This window comes from Protomyctophum bolini, assembly GCF_963924005.1.
Source record: "Protomyctophum bolini genome assembly, chromosome: 7".
Classification (NCBI taxonomy): Eukaryota; Metazoa; Chordata; class Actinopteri; order Myctophiformes; family Myctophidae; genus Protomyctophum; species Protomyctophum bolini.
The window spans coordinates 22,460,607-22,477,288 of NC_137868.1; the positions used below are offsets into that span (position 1 = coordinate 22,460,607).

General features: G+C 38.7%; 2 protein-coding genes across 3 annotated transcripts; both read left to right on the plus strand.

Moving 5' to 3' along the window:
• The first annotated feature begins 2,576 nt into the window (after window positions 1-2,576).
• Window positions 2,577-6,916, plus strand: LOC308318177 (uncharacterized protein). Of its 2 annotated transcripts, none has more exons than XM_080767608.1 (5): window positions 2,577-3,043; window positions 3,353-3,616; window positions 4,127-4,285; window positions 4,614-4,710; window positions 5,171-6,916. In XM_080767608.1, the coding sequence occupies exons 1-5, from the start codon at window positions 2,725-2,727 to the stop codon at window positions 5,415-5,417; spliced, it is 1,086 nt and encodes a 361-aa protein (XP_080623734.1). In that variant the 5' UTR covers window positions 2,577-2,724; the 3' UTR covers window positions 5,418-6,916. The 2 variants fall into 2 exon arrangements, with proteins under 2 accessions (XP_080623734.1, XP_080623735.1); XM_080767609.1 differs by having other exon boundaries at window positions 3,398-3,616.
• A 1,621-nt stretch (window positions 6,917-8,537) lies between these two features.
• Window positions 8,538-15,865, plus strand: il21r.1 (interleukin 21 receptor, tandem duplicate 1; the record flags this gene model as incomplete). The annotated part of the gene is made up of 8 exons (XM_080768238.1): window positions 8,538-8,656; window positions 9,189-9,297; window positions 10,157-10,335; window positions 10,583-10,728; window positions 10,854-11,034; window positions 11,185-11,284; window positions 13,655-13,748; window positions 15,254-15,865. The coding sequence occupies exons 1-8, from the start codon at window positions 8,596-8,598 to the stop codon at window positions 15,863-15,865; spliced, it is 1,482 nt and encodes a 493-aa protein (XP_080624364.1). The 5' UTR covers window positions 8,538-8,595.
• Window positions 15,866-16,682: the final 817 nt, after the last annotated feature.

Sequence of the window (16,682 nt, forward strand, 5' to 3'; positions counted from 1 at the left end):
AGAGGTCTATTTATGAATTAAAGATGTCTTATCATCTAACATATGCTACCCTCTAGTGGAGGAATTATTCCACTTCTAAGTGTTCATGTCTCTGGTGCAGTGGTTTTCAACCAGTGTTATTTTGACAGCCAATTTCAAATTCTGATTTAGTTTTACTTTTAGTCATAGTCTGTTGAATAGATGAAGATGAAGACACATAGTCTGATGAAGACAGTAGACTTTGTGTCTAAATGTTAATCTATTTAGCTTTACAAAGTTACAGTGTGCGGACTTCTATGTTTTATTTTGCCTTGTCCACAAAATAAATTAAATTGTATTCAGTGATGTAATTAGGTTTTCAATGTAATGAGTCCCGGGATGCAGGGATGGACTTTTAGATGAGTCCCAGGGACATTTTATGAGTCCCACTTCAACAAATTGCAGCATTAACTTAACTTAATTTTATATGGTTATATTCATGTAGAAAACAGACGAAGAAATGAATATAACTAAATATGAATATAACTAAAGCTAGAGTGTGTATTATTTACTGTACATGCTGAGTACAGTAGTAGTGCATCCCGTGGATGCAGAGGTCGTTGTTTTATTGCGTCCCTGGGCTATAAACTGCGTTTTGGGATGCAAAATGCACCCTATTTTAATCTCTGGTATTCATTTAAAAAGCAGCATAGTGCCGCTTTAACAAAAATGTATATTGGCAAGCCATGGTAGCATATAATATGTAATTATACTTAGCTGCCGGAAATAGCAGATCTGCAAGTGTTGTGAGCTATAGACTGGCTATTTCCGGAGAGCGACACCTGAGTGCAACCAAGCAAAAAACTATATCTTTACTATAAAACTATATCATTTAGCTGGGGACCCCCTGGAACTATATCAGTACTTCCCAAAGTGGGGTCCGGGGACCCCCAGGGGTCCTTGAGGGACTTCCAGGGGGTCCCCAGCTAAATTATATAGTAAAGATATAGTTTTTTGCTTGGTTGCATTCATCCGTGTCCCTCTCATTTTCTGGGATTTGACCCAAAGAATGAAATAAATAGAGAGTGGAATGCAAAAACTGGCAATAACAACTGAGGAGGTACTGTACTTAAAAAACTGAGTGCCCTTCAACCCCACAATACCACTTGCCATGACAATATTCCCTCCAAATTTCTCAGAGACTCTGCCATCTCTATAACTCCAATCATCACCCACATAATAAACCTCCCATCAAACAGGGACAGGTCCCCCAAGAACCCGGAAACTACCGCCCGGTTATTTCTATTCTTAGCTCCATCTCAAACGTGATGGAAAGAATCGTCTATGAATAGGTTGAAAAGTATCTTGCCACAAAAAAAATGATGTACGAAATTCCAATCCGGCTTCAGAACATCCCACTCCACGGACACATGCCTCCTCTATTTGAGTGACCACATCAAACAAGAGGTGGATGCTGGCAAATACAGCAGCATTTTCATGCTGGACCTCACTATGTTTCATTTCCCTTTTTGCTTCCTTTATGATGAATTCCTGTTCCGTTCTTTAACTAGAAGTGTCTATTTGTACGTCTCTAAATGTTTTGATGAATTGAACATGGTGGACCCTCTTGTAAACAAGTGTAATGCTTAATTGGGTCGTCCACTCACAGTTAACAGTCTTTGTATTGAGTTTGTGCTTGTAATTCTGCAAACTGTTGTTAATAAATATTTCAATCAATCAATCAATCAGCGCACTTGGGCTCGGCGACCCGGGTGTTGTATCGTCAGAATCTAATATCTAACATTAAATTGCAGCAGCATTCAGCAGTTCAGTTGGCACGGCGGCCATAGTAATTAGTAAATACTATATTATTTCTCACTGCAATCGTGACTATTAGAGAAATAATATAGTTAAATAGTAAATGCTTTACCTTAAACCTTAATAACGGTAGTCGCCTGGCTCGTGGCTGCAGGGGCCGTGGCCGCCCCGGGCGTGCAGGTAGACTCGAGCTCGGCCCTGGCTGAACACTGCTGCTGGTGCTGCTGTTGTTTTTTTTATTATTGTCCTCGACGACGACAACTTCACGACAATGTCGACCTCCTCAACGTTAGCACTCCCCTGCTGAACACTGCTGCTGGTGCTCATGAACTAGACTTGATTTGGGCTTGGACCACCAAAGAAATCACTAATTCTCTTCTGAGCCATGTTGACAACAACAACACACACTACACAGCTGACCGGAGAAATTCAAATCCGTGCGCCCCGTACGTAAAGGTAACCGGAAATAGCGTCAGCAGCAGAGCAGAGACGATGAGAAATATAAAAACAAACCAAAAAAGTCACACAAGTGTAGTTTAAGAATACTATTTATTTTATCCTCCAACCAGTCCAGTTATTTATATAAATAATAACGTGACATTTCTCATTTTCTATTACCGGTATTCATAGAGGGGGGGCTATTGCCCCCGCCGGCTGGGGCAATGTGGCTCAAGCAAGAGGTTTTAAGGCCCAGGCTGCACTGACATTAAATCACCACACGATGGCGCTGTGTAGCCCCAACAAGCTGGTGCACACGGAAGTTGGTCATAGCTGTCTCTTTGTAAACACGGCCGAGCGTGTTGTACAGTAGGTTCCATTTGTTTGTTGAACGTTTAATTATAAATTCATCCATCTAATTACTCTGATTATTTTGCTGCAAACTTCTTCCTTCGGTTAGCCTTTTGTTCTTTTCGAGGGTTGCCGCATTGTGCTAAAACTATTAGTAAAATGAATTATTCTAACACAACTATACATTCAGATATAAATATTCATGATGACACACGTGTCGTTGAAAATGCAGTTAGAAATGCCATACGCATCGTAGTGGATATCATTTACAACGTCAACAACAGTAAAACGAGGGAATATAAAATGATGCTGGACGAGAGAGACAAAGAAATCGGTCGACTGGAGGTTAGGTTGAAACAGACTGAAGACGAACTGTTAGTCCTGCAGAGTGAACGTAACGTCAACACAACAAACCCCTTCACTGCAAACTGTGTTTATAGTATGACAAATGAGCAGGAATTGGAACTGGAGTTTCCCTGTAAGTATAGGCTATTACACATGTCATTCACATGCATGGTTTCTATATTAATGCTAGCCATACAATGGCTGTGTGTGTCTGTGAATGATATTGATGTAAAGTTGTAGCCTGTGTGTACTCATCCAATAATTCATGCTGCTACTTGGAGTCAGCTATCTACCGACCACTGGGTATCAGAATGCTCTGTGTGTGAACTGTGAATCTCGTGGAAAAGTGTTTACATTTGACTAAATACTAAACTTTTACTTCAGACAGTACAACAGAGTAGACTAAACTACTTACTTACTTTAGTCACTTTCATTCCATTAGGTGTTGCAGCTAAAATGTCTCCATTGGTTTTCTCACTGATCCAAGATGGTATGGCTGCTGAGCCATCCAACCAAGAGGACCCTGAACAGCAGATGTCACACTCTTCACAGGCAGGATTAGGAATCACATATTGTCCTTCATTAGCCAGACTGGGTACCAGTCCTGTGATCAAAGAGGAGCCTCCTGCTGTTGAAACGGTACACATCAAGACAGAGATGTGTGAGCAGGGATGTGATCAGCACAGAGACCGTCCCAACAACAAAAGTATGATTTCATTATTTCAGTCTTTTTTTCATTATGAGTTTGTAGAGTGGCTATTGCCAAAATAGAAATAATCATAATTATAGTATATAGTATAAAATTATGAACGATTTTGGCCATACTACATTATTTATTTTGATTATTGGAAGGCTATCGGTCGTCAGTAGTTATTCCTTGTCGAAGTATTTTGCAAAACCTAAAAGCCAAACAGAAAAGTAAATGTTATTTATATGTTCAAATATTCAATGCCAAAAACACAAAAAGTTAACACGCTGTAGTGTGCATGCCAGGTGGAGGTGGACCGCATCCAAGCGATTCCCAAGCAGTTACGAAGGCATAACTGCTCTGGAAGTTTTCACTTTGTTCTGTTTTTCTACCCCCGAAAACACTGTCGTCTTCTATCTAAACGGACCCCTGCGAACAATACTTTATTTTTCTGTTTTCTATGGAAACCGTTCTCGTGTAAAGGGGGCCTTAGTTACTTTAGTTTACACCACTCTTTTCACTCCATAGGTGTTGCAGCTAAAATGTCTCCATGGGCTTTCTCACTGAGACAAGAGGGTATGCCTATTGAGCCATCCAACCAAGAGGACCAGCAGATGTCACACTCTTCACAGACAGGAAGCACATATTGTCCTTCATTAAACCGTCCCACGACTCCCAACAGCAAAAGTATGATTTAATTCTGTGAAGGCCTGTCACATTTATTAGACCTACATAATCGCCGGATTACAGATTTTAGATAATCATTCTTTTTGCATACCGGTACTAGACAGATTAGTTTCTATTCAATGCCAAAAACACAAATTGTTCATTGTAATTATTTGTAAAAAAAAATAATAATAATGTAATTAAATAAAAATGAAAAGATAGTGACAGCCCTATTTCCATAATGTTTTGTTATCAAAACTGCTGAGTTGAAATATTGTAGATGTTTATTTCTAGGCTGCACATCAGTGCTGACTGCTGAATGCTGATAATATTGCTTCCATGACCTCAGGAAAGCTGAGGAATGCAGAGACACAAAGGCAGTACAGAGAAAGATGCCGTTCTACACCTGAAGGTGTACAGATGTTGAAGGAGAAGGATCGTATAAGGTAGCCTTTTTCTGTTCATATGATTCTGATTACTTAAGGATATCAATTAATTTCTTAGTGATTATTGTATCCATTATTTTTTTAGATCAACAAATCAATTAACTACTTAAGTTCTATTTTATGCTTTCTACAAATTCTTTGAAAATAGAAGAACTACAAGGTTAACTTACGTGTCAATGTTGCTTTATGTTTTGAAGATTATAAGGACATGTTCAAAAGTTTTTTTTAATCAATTTAACGATTATTACTTATTTCAAATGTTTATTGTCTATTAAATCGATTAACTATTACACCCATAGATATCATTGTTTATTACAATACTTCATTACAAAATATACAGTGCATGTACAATGCATGATGGGTGGCTGGTTATGAGTTTCATGACTCTACTGCAGATTGAGATGCTTCAAGTTTACCACAATGAATGCAGAGGAAGCACTTATCTTTTGTTCTCTTTCAGCTACTTCAAGAAGAGGGTGCTGGTGTCACAGATGTCTGAAGAGGCCAAAAGAAAGAAACGAGATAAATGGAGAGCTGCACAAAGGCGGCGTCGTGACCGCAAAAGGTTCCAGGAAGAACTTTCACAAGCTACTAGTACCTTTGTCCAGGCAGATGACTCCCACCACCTCTCTGACAACACACCTGAAGGTACCCCTCGACATCGAGGGAGGCCTAGGAAGGGTGGACAGGTAGAGGCGACATGGTAGTTTAGTGGTGAACCTCTTAAGCCAGACATTCTCCACCACAAGTTGAATATCCATTATTACACAGCTTGGTTGAATGCTTGATTCTGATTGCTCAATCACTGGATTTAGCACTGTTTTATTTCTGAATAATAACCAATGAACTCAGTAACTCAGTCTAATCAAAGCCTGCTCAGAGCACCTGCTCCTGCTGTAAACAAATACACAGCTAAACATTACTCTCAAGAATTAAAGCGAGAAATGACAATACAATAACCGAAAATTGATTCTATTTGTTCAACACTTTTCCGAGGCGACCGTGTTGCGCTGTTCGTTGACGGGGGCAGCCGCACCTGGCATAAATTTACGGAATACTTTCATTACCGTAAGCAAGGAAATACTTTATTTTGTTGTTACTTTTGCGTCAATGTATTAATTGATTTATGAAGTAGTCATGTAATAAGCGGTATAATAGCCGGCGAGCCAATCGTTATTTAGAAATAACCCCCTTCAGGATCATTAAAATGGAGTGCTGTGATTTTTGTACTTTTTCTGTTTTGCATGTGTTTATGGAGTTAACATTACTTTAATAGACCCCCAGGTGTGGTTATAATATTCAAATATGTCTTCAATGTGTATTTTTCTTCCTGAAAGCTGGAAGCCTTTGAGTCAAAAGGCCCAATCGACAACGCAATTAATAACACAATTTTAGTGACATCATAACCCTAACCCCTCCCACATTATCATACAACAACAGCTGTGGGTGAGGTTCAGGTGCATGGGTGGTGCTTAATGATGGTGGGTGTGGCCACATAAAACATAATTTTAACACTTTCTGTACACTTTTTTTGAAAGAAATCTTCCCCCTAGTATAATCATAATCCCTGATGATCATGTTTTAGGGGGGGGGGGGGGGGGGGATCACGGCACTCTATCTTTAAATATTATCCTGCAGTAGAGTCCGAGTCGAAGAGTAAGTAAGGAGCATTAAACCTCTCATCTTTGCCTCGCAGTTCCTGTCAGTGGTTATTTCTCAACGACTGCTGCATCTGCAATTATGCCTTGCTTAGGCCACAGACCCCCATTTGATACCTTTTTTGTATTAGTATCTCTGGGACCTCAATCTACACTGTAAAATCCTTGTAAAATGTGTACTCTGAAAGTGTACAAATGGACTTATAAGGGTTAAGTTCAAAAATAGCTAAAATAGCAGATCCACTTTTTGAAAATGTTTAGCATTTTTGCCTACAGTGAGTGTCACTGTAGGCAAACGCCAGGTTGAAAGTGCTCTTCGTTAGTTTCTGGTTCACAGGTTACATCCTCACACGTATTTCATTTGCCATATAGTGATGTAGAATAATTTTGTTGCACCGGATAAGAGCTAAAGGCAGGCTTTGCCAAGACTTCCTGTGAAGGCTATTGTGTTGTTACTGTTATTTTACACCATGTTACATTTTTTGCAGTTATAGTTTTATATTTCTGCTTCTTTTATTTCCCGAATTCACTGCTTCTTTTAATAAAGAACTTGGTCAGCAGTATTAATTAGATCGTTTTACATTTTAATTAGTGGAATAAGGTTTGAAAACACCAGTAAACAGATTTGGTGTGAAAAGAAATCACAGAATGCATCATAGTATGCATTTAACTGAACAGTAGTCATTCTCAGTCTTAAAGGGATATTTCACTTTCAAAAGAACCTTTGGTCATTTTATCGTCTACTCAGGCTTATGTGAACACCACAGACAGTTTTTAAGTTGCTTGAAGTATTTAGATATTTGATATTAATTTCCACTGCCCCGCCCCCTTCCTATACAAACCCATTGTAGCTTCAAACTCCATTTTACCCGTGATAGATTCATCGAAAACACCTCCTTTTTTATGGAGACTGATACTGCCCACTTTTACAGCTGTATACAGGTATAGTGTACTGTAGGAGGAGATAATGGTGTAGAAAGTGAAACCTATGATAAGAAAACCTGTAGTCATTCTTCTAGTTATATCACCAAAAAAGCCACCGTGAACAGTATGATGCTGTTTGTAGGAAATACCCACCACAAGCCCCACTGTCACCTGTTCTCTATACATTTTATACCTGAGGTTATGAAAGAGCTTGTGGGTTATGCTACAGTAGTGGAATTATTTTAATTTTGGTTTTGTTGTTTGCACGTATACAGTAGATGGATATTTAAGTTAAGTGATGGAAAAATGCAATCATAAAGAAAGGTAAAAGAAACATTTAAGTGAAAGCATTAAATTAATTTATATTATACAGACATTTGAGCTGTTATTTGACTTGGAAGCCAAATACATTGCTGTTACCACCTGAAGGTCACTGTGGGCTCTGAGAGTAATATTATGAGTACCAGACAGCTAAAAAGTCCCTAATTAACCAATACTGTGTGTAGGAGTCAGTCACATAAGGGTCTCATGAAACATATATCAAACATGATATATTAATTCAGAAATAAAATAACTTAACAGGCATGTAGTAGGGCTTTTTATAGCTTTATTTCTCACTCATCACATTTTAGTAGGAGGCGAGCAGTCAAGAACAGCAGTTTATTATTACAAAATAATTTCAAAAGTAAAATAAAAATGTCACAGTTTTGTTTACTATTTTGCCAAACGGAGATGACTATAGAACTGATATAGACTGGCCATATGATGTGAGATCCACACTAGACCCATTACGTTGAACAATCTTGTTCATTGACATTTGTGTGGGTAATATTTACAGTACATCAGTGTACAATACAAATAGTATATTTTAATCATTAATATCCAAAACTACTACGGTACTACCTGACATGCATTACATCAGTTAATATGAAAAATGTATCAAACAAAAGTGTTAACATTTCCTTAACCTAAGATTCGCAGTACATAACACATTACTATACATCTGTCATTCTGTAAGTGTAGGTGCCACTTGTCAAACGGAAGTCTTTGTATGTCTCTTCTCTTGGTTATAGCTAATTTATATTCCTAGAAGCAATGTAGATGTGATGTGAAGGGACCCACTCAGAAGGGTTAAAACCACATCCTTGGTGACAAAACCATGAAGCTTTCAGCATGTCAGAGACGTGGTGTGTACCTTTGTGTTTGTTTGTTGCAGTGATGTTGCATGAGAACAGTAACCTGCAGGTATCCCCATGGCTCTGTTCTAACCAGTGGATGAGAAGAGTAACCTGCAGGTATCCCCATGGCTCTTAAAGTTGTGTCCTTGCTGCTGTTGCTGGATCTCACTTGGTTTATTCAAGATGGTACGTTGGCGTTGTATTTTGTCATCTTGTGTATTGTGTATTTTGTTTGTTTTAGGTTTGAGTTGTATTTATTAACAAACACAAAATAAGTTGAAATTAGAGGGAGAACCTCTCCTATAATTTCACAATCACAATAATATAAATAGCCTACATGTGTATACAATATGTTTATAAATGCGGGGCGGGGAGGGTGATAATAGTCACCAATATGTGCTGTGTGGGAGGAGTAGGACGAAGGCTCAACGTCCTCCTGGCTGCTCAATTCACTGGTACCTGAGCCACTAGCATACAAGAGCTGTGACAACACAGAAATGTGTGTGGGAAGCAATTAATTGGCCTAACAAAAAAATGGGGTGACAAAAGGGTAAAAAAAAAAAAAGCATTCAAAAGAGTTTGATCTCAGTGATATTGAGATTCAAGATTGTACGTTGCATATCATAGATTATATAGATAGTAGATAGTATGTTGGAAAGGCAGTGGATGACATAGCATAGCACTTAACACATTTTAATCATACTTCTCGTTTCTGCAGTTGGAGCCCTCTGCAATGTCACCTGCACAACGGACTATCAATCTAGACTGAATTGTTCCTGCTCAAACACGGTCCCTAATTATGCAATTCAGATAGAGGCCACCTGCAGGTATTGTGTTAGAGTGAAATTAATATGAACTGTACATTGTATATTGCAAACACAATTGGCTTTGTGACACTCACTATGAAGCCTCACTGTACTGGTTGTACAAGGGTGTCCCTTGCCGAAAATAGCCGATCTACAATCTCACAATTCAGCTCTGATTGATTGACTGAAAATTGTATTGACAAAAATGTACATGAACATACAGTATATTATTTTGTTCAGATCTGTCAAAAGGATTAAAAAAAATGTGGTCCATTGAGTTTAAGTGTAAATGTGTAGGTAAACTAGTGCCATAATCAACTTATGTTTTAGCTTGGAGATCTGATATTTTCACCATGGGACACCATCGTACGACTGCTACGACAGAATAGATTAAGCATAATACTTTGGTGGCTTCAGGACCAAGCTGGTTCTCATTTTAGAGAATAAGCCTAGCTTATTACTTGGTATTTTGTATTTGTCAATAATTTTGTACATTAAGGCAGAAATATACTTGACAATAGTGATATTTTGGAGACTATGAGGTGGGCAAATGTTATATGCCAAGTGAGGTTGGACAATTTTAAAGTCAACCTGTGGGCAGATCATGTATTATTTATGTTTCTATATAATAGTGGCACGACGATTAATTTAATGTTAAAACTAAATTAAAACTAGTTTATGCATCAATTGTCATCTTTCCATCAATCTGGGTACCATGGGCAAAACAAAGGAAAAACAGTGCCCTCTTTTCCTTTGAATTTGTTCCATTGATTTGAAAATGTTTGACGTTAGTCAACAGTCTGTCTTGAGAGGCTATGTTTCCATAATATAAGATCTAGGAAAGGATTTGTGATTTTTATTGTACATCCATCTCCTCCAGTGATTCTGAAGATGAAATTAGTGGGAGCTGTGAAATGATGCCCCCTCGCTCATGGTGTCTGATGGAAGTGGATGAAGAGGATTTTGAAATGATTGCACGTGTTGAGACTAACTGTACCGCAAAAGTTGATCAGCAAGGCAGTGAGACTGAGTCAACTAGCTGGAAACTCTCTGATATGGGTAAGACAACAAACAAGCTTTGTTTATATAGGCTATCACTCTGCATTGAATAAAATTAATAAAATCGTTGGCATCCAGGGAGTGTGTGTGCAAAGTTTGAGATTAGCTGGTAACGGACAGACGGAAGGAAGGACGGACAGACACACGCACGCACACACGGATGTGCAAAACATACTCTCTCCCCATGCCTTCGGCCTGGTGGAGACAATTAAGCATAACTGTTTATTTGCCACATTGTACCTTTCAGTGAAGCCTTCACAGCCTTTCAACCTGCAAGTGACGAATAATGACAATTCCTTTAACATTACGTGGGGCGTAAACAACTCCATTAACCATACACCTCGATGTCTCAGATATTTGGTACGGCTAAGGATGGACCAAACCTTAGCAAAGGTAATAAGTTCTTTGAAAGTTATATATTACACAGCTGTCATAAAACGTTCATTATTTACGAAAGACTAGTAGAGCCATTGATTGACCCTATTAAGTTTGACCATTTATTCTTTTGATACTGACAGCATTCATATCCCATAGTCGACCAAAAATACATATTGATAAACAGCGATGAACTGCAACCACATACGAAGTATATAGTGGATGTCAAGGCCTCACTATGCCCAGAGGATTTCTTAAAGGGGCCATGGAGTGAATGGAGTCGTCCAACAGAATGGAGGATTTTGGGAAGTGCAGAGATTGACGGTACATTTTCAGTCCTGAACTTATACTGAAATAAGATGTAAATCTTATTGCAGAGTGGTCTTTGTCAATAACAATAGTGAACCTTCTATTTAAATTAGCTAAATAATTTCATTTGTTTATCCCCATATTGACCATTCCTTGTTTTTGCAGGAAATTATTCATCACAGGAGTACATTTCCATAGTCATTGCCATCTCCATTTCCATTTCCATAGCCATCTCTTTCCTGGTTCTGTTTTACTTCCAGAAGCCGTGAGTATAGATATTTGATTAAAGTGTCTCTCACAGAGAAAACATCTGCACATTTTACATGCAGGCAAAACTTTGCAGGCAGCAACATTTGCAGCTTAAAGCTACAATATAATGTTCTACCTCGTATGTGAATCCGGGTCCCCTGCATGAGCGCTTATATTTCTACTGCTGAGCTAATACTGAGATCCTCATTAAATTGCCTTTCGAGCTTAATGCGATACCAGTTGTTGGTCCTAGCCGACCACAGCATATACATTTCTCAGTCGAAGAGCAGTGAGTTAGTTATAATGTATTAACATACTCTAACATATAGGTTGATACAAATTATGTTTTATTCACACAAGCTCTGTGAGGAGGAGATTTACTTGCATTGACATGACATGACATGACAACTTGCCCTGTTTTGGATAAGATAATAAGAGCATTAATGCCTAAATTGCAGTTGTTGTTCAGAAATTAAAACTCAGCCATTATATTACAATAATTACAGACATAGTTTTTTATAAACGTGTATTTTTGTAAGAAAGCAAAAACCCCCAAAACCAAAACCCCATTGATCTTACAGTAAATGAACTGTGAAGTTTCTCACTCTTCTCGGCATCCCCTCCTCCCCCATAACCAACTAACCACTGCTGCTTTGGACTATGTGCACTGCAGAGATGTAATGCACCCGAACGGAGGCCAAGCATAGGAAGTCATGCAAAGTATCTATATTACACCAGCACTGAGAGCACATTATTGATATTGTGGTCACTAAAATGTGTTAATGTTAAACTTTTGTTTTAATATATATAATTATATATATATATATATATAGGCCTATATATGCTCTTTTGATATCTGATAATGATGACACGAAGGCTAGTTTAAACACTAGGAATGACCAGAATTCCATAAACTAGAATGCTCATAGCAGTCACTCTGACTGTTCACTAATTGTGTGTGTCCGTCCGTCTGTGTACAGCTAATCTCCGGCACCGTTAACCCGGTCGATGCCAAATATTTCACACACACTCCCTGGATGCCAACGATTAACCTCTGCCCCAAATCTTCCAGAACGGCCTGTTATAGCGCCACCAGGAGGCCGACTTTTGAAAAACATATTTTATGATACTACTCCTCCAGATTCTGTCCAAAAATCCTGCAAATCGTTACACACTATCTCTATAGTTATGTGCTCAAGACGGATCTGTCCAATATGTCATAGTCCATCCTAATTGGCTAACATTGGCTTTCAACGTTTGCAGGATTGGCCCGTTTTGAACAAAAAGCCTCAAATCATGAACGCAGCGTGCAATTTATGTGAAATCTTTCACAGACTTTCCTACTAGAGGAATATATTCCACCCATTTCACATTCCCTGTTATAGCGCCACCATCAGTTGGATTCTTGCCACAAAATGCCTCAAATCATTAACGCAGTGTGCAGTTTACTTTCCATAATAAATATAAAATAAATAATTAAATTACACAGATAATACAGATAATAAGAAACATCAGGACATTACATCAATTTACATATTGTGTAATGAATGTGGAAATGTATTAATTAATACAGAAGCACAGAATGGATCAGTGTCACTAACCCATCCTCTGGCACCATCAGACCCAGTCTGAAGCTTGACTATAATATCCTCTGTGACATTCTTCTTCTTTTTCATTTTTGTCTGTTCTGTTGTGTTTATCTTCTTCAAATGCATAGCTAGTTTATAATTAGTCTTTCTATTTGGATTTTGACTAGAAAATAAATAACAAAGCGAATACATTTAAAAATGTATCAAAATGACTGCCCTGGGTGTTCTAGTGATCAGGTAAACAATAACTGTAGCTGCCTGTTTTATCTCCAAACTGTTTTAGTTTCTGAATGCAGTTATTTCTTTATTTTAGGAGCACAGATTGACAATTCCGGTTGTCGTGAAGCTATTTCCACTGATACCATGCTGTTAACTATCGTAAAGTTAATTGTATTACCGTAGCTTTATTATTGTTACTGTTATGTTGAGAGTAGTGCGGAACTTTCCACCCTTGCATTTCACTGCTCATGCCTATAATATAGGCATGAGCAGTGAAATGCAAGGGTGGAATAATTTATTATGAGTAAAACATCTTGATTCTTGATCATATATAATAAGTATTACAGCCTCCCACAATGCCTAGTCAGTATGTTCTTTACAATGAGTCTCAGATCAAATACAATAGGATTTAAACTGTGGTCGGACCCCTCTTTTCAGAATCCCGGTATGGTCCAGTAAATTAAAGAATTGTTGCATTGACATATGACATTCTGTTGTTGCCTACTTACAAAGACAAACAAATATAATAGAATTATAGAATATAATAGAATCATGCCTCTGTTGCAAATTCTGTTCAGATTTTGGCTGAAAAATCTCCAGATGCTGACATACATCCCAAAGGCAGACAGATTCTTCTGGCCCCTCTACCACACCTATGATGGGAACTTCAAGGTAAGAGACATACAGTATAGTATACATAAACTGCTATGTAATTCAACATCGCACAGCAGGTATTGCCCATGTGAGAACTTCTGCACATCTGGGGCTTCTGGGATGTTGGGAATTTCCCTGAGTGTTTTTGAGCAGAGAATGAGTCAGTATGAAGGGGCTTCAATGGCTAGATACAGCTGCCTAATGTATTGTAGATAGATGATTGTGTATGAGACATGTGAGTCACCAGAGCTGATATCCCCCAAATGGAAAATACGAACTGAGGTCTATTTACTATGCTTCTTGAATGTTCCATGTTGAATGTTGCGCACGCACGCACACACACACACACACACACACACGCACACGCACACACTCTGATAGTTTGGGGTATTTCATAGTTCTTATCCAAAGTCATATATTTATAGCTCTTTTATCATTGCACTTTATTGCCTTTTAATCTGTTGCACTACCGTTATTTGTTGTTTTCATTGCACCGTGGATGAGAGGGAAACGAAATTTCATCCCTCTATGTCTGACATATATTGGTGTGACAAATAAAGAAACCTTGAAACCTTAATTGTTTAAAGGACAAATATAATACATACATATATAAGCCCAGAAAAATATGCCCATGTGACTCAGAACTGGTGTTCACCGTCACTCAATCTCACTTCTGTGGTGATTGTTGGCAGTCTGAGTTTTGTATGATGAGGAGAGCTGATTACATTTTTATTCTGAGAAGTTCCACCTGAGGATGTGGTTGGTGTTCTTTTCATGAAGAATGAACTTTGTGCTTATCTGGGAAGCAGCTTGTGTGAAACAGCACTCTTGGCTGGGTACATATCATACTGTACTTACAGCTACAGGTTAAATAAAATTGTAAAGTTGAATAGAGGCAAAATCTCAGCATTTATTGGTTTTATTGTTGGAGTTGGATTGTTTATCTGCTTTTGTGTGAAAATGCATTTGTGTGATCCTGAAACAAGTGTGGCTAGCTATTCTAGCTATTCACTGCAGTGGACCTGAACATCACAGTCCTTAACCAATTAAAACCAAGAAAACATCTGTCATTTTAGATTTTGGCATTGGTATTCAAAAATTGCAGATATATAATCTCGCATCACGTCACTTCATGCTACGCTGCAGGCTTGAACTGCTATTTTTTAACATTTCTGAAAAATCTTGAAAGCATGTGAGAACTAACTAATTATAAGGTATTAGAATCGGCCTGGCAATGGTAGGCCTGGTATATAATTATGTCCATGAGACAAATTAACTATGATTAAACCCCCCAAAAAATTCCCCCAATTCTAGGGGAAAACATTCAGCATTTAAAAGTGACACTTTGTGACGTGTTGTGAGCTTTATAGATCGGCTGTTTGAGACGGGGGGGACGGGGGGAGAGTGGACATAGTTTAATTGGTTTTTTTAATGGTGAATTACAGCCTCTCTGTAAGATTCCAGGCATTGTAGTGTACTGTATATTACTCTCATCCATACCTTGTGTTTGAACTTTCTCACAGGACTGGGTAAAGCCGTACTTCAGTGAGATTGACATCCAGATGATTAACACACCTGAGGCGACTGAGAAACAGCAGGGAGTATATAACTGGAATACAGAAAAAGAAGACTTCATTGAGGATAAAGAAAAATATCCATGTGACTTTTACAATGACAGTTTCCCCCTTAACAGCGCCTCTTTGCTCTACTTCCATGAAGGCCATAGTTGGCAGGGGACAGGCCACTCCACTGGTCACTTTTCAGTCCACACAGTCACTCTGTCTGGGGAAGAAGTGTTTGAGGAGTCTGTGTCAGTGGGCTCTACAACCACCTTCAGAACATATCAAGTTGGAGTAAGCTGCAGTCCATACTCCGAAGACAAGGAATGTGCTGAGAGCAAAGAACATATTGAACCAGAGATGATTTCACTTGACTCAAACGAGCAGTCAGAGGACGGATACCCCTGTGTGGACTTGGACACCATTGATAGTGGGTTTGGAGAGACTCCATTGGGATCCATTGTATTTAATACGCAAGAAAACTCAAACTACGTCAGGCAGCTGATGATCTGTGGCACTCTACAAAAGGACACCATGACTCAGGGAATGATCTTCCAAAACCCATCTGACAAGTGAATTGTCCAGTAAATGACTGATCCTGGTACAGTGGTCCTGGTTAATCTACACAGTATATTATGCTCCCTATTGCTATCATCATAGGGAAAAGAATTATCCTACCATTCTTATGCTGATAATAAACATTTGTACAGCTCACTTTCCCCTGATTACCTCAGTAATGTGGATGACTTCCCTGATTCAATTTAAGTGATTTACAGTAGCTCCTGAATGCAGTACATTTCAGACTGCTTACTGTCTATAAACCAATCAGACCTCTTATCCTAACTGTACGTAGAAGGAATTATAATTCTGGTAAAGTAAAATGTATGGTTGTAGTCTCTGGAACAACTGTAACATTGCATTGCAGGATCCTGTGTGGGTCTATGCATGAAGAGGTGTGGGCATGTGGATGGATGTTATTTTACATGTTTTACAGTTTCTGTGTTTGTATATATTTTAGATGTAAATATATGATATATATTGTTAGAAACAGGAGAGGGATTACTAATATATATTTTTTCCATGAGGCCCATATAGGGCAGGAGCCTGTCTCCTGTTTCTGTAGCGTGAGGCAGCTTGATGTACAAGTACACCCCCTGGACATGATGCTAGTATGTCACAGGGACCCCCAATCCAACCCTTGATGCTGAGTGTCAAGCAGGGAGGCACTGGGTCCCATTTTCTTTGGTATGACCCGGCCGGGGATCGAACCCCGACCTCCCAGTCTCAGGGCAGACACTGAGTCTAACCACAAGGCCACTGAGCTGGTCCTTACTGTAGGCCTACCTATTATTAAGTATGGTAGTAGTATTCTTTTCCTAACCGTTTATATGAC

Excerpts from the sequence above, each read along its gene's own strand:
- LOC308318177 (XM_080767608.1), top strand. The coding sequence starts at position 2,725 with ATGAATTATTCTAACACAACTATACATTCAGATATAAATATTCATGAT. Across the intron at positions 3,617-4,126 it reads AGACCGTCCCAACAACAAAA|GTGTTGCAGCTAAAATGTCT; the intron begins GTATGATTTCAT and ends TTCACTCCATAG. Across the intron at positions 4,286-4,613 it reads CACGACTCCCAACAGCAAAA|GAAAGCTGAGGAATGCAGAG; the intron begins GTATGATTTAAT and ends CCATGACCTCAG.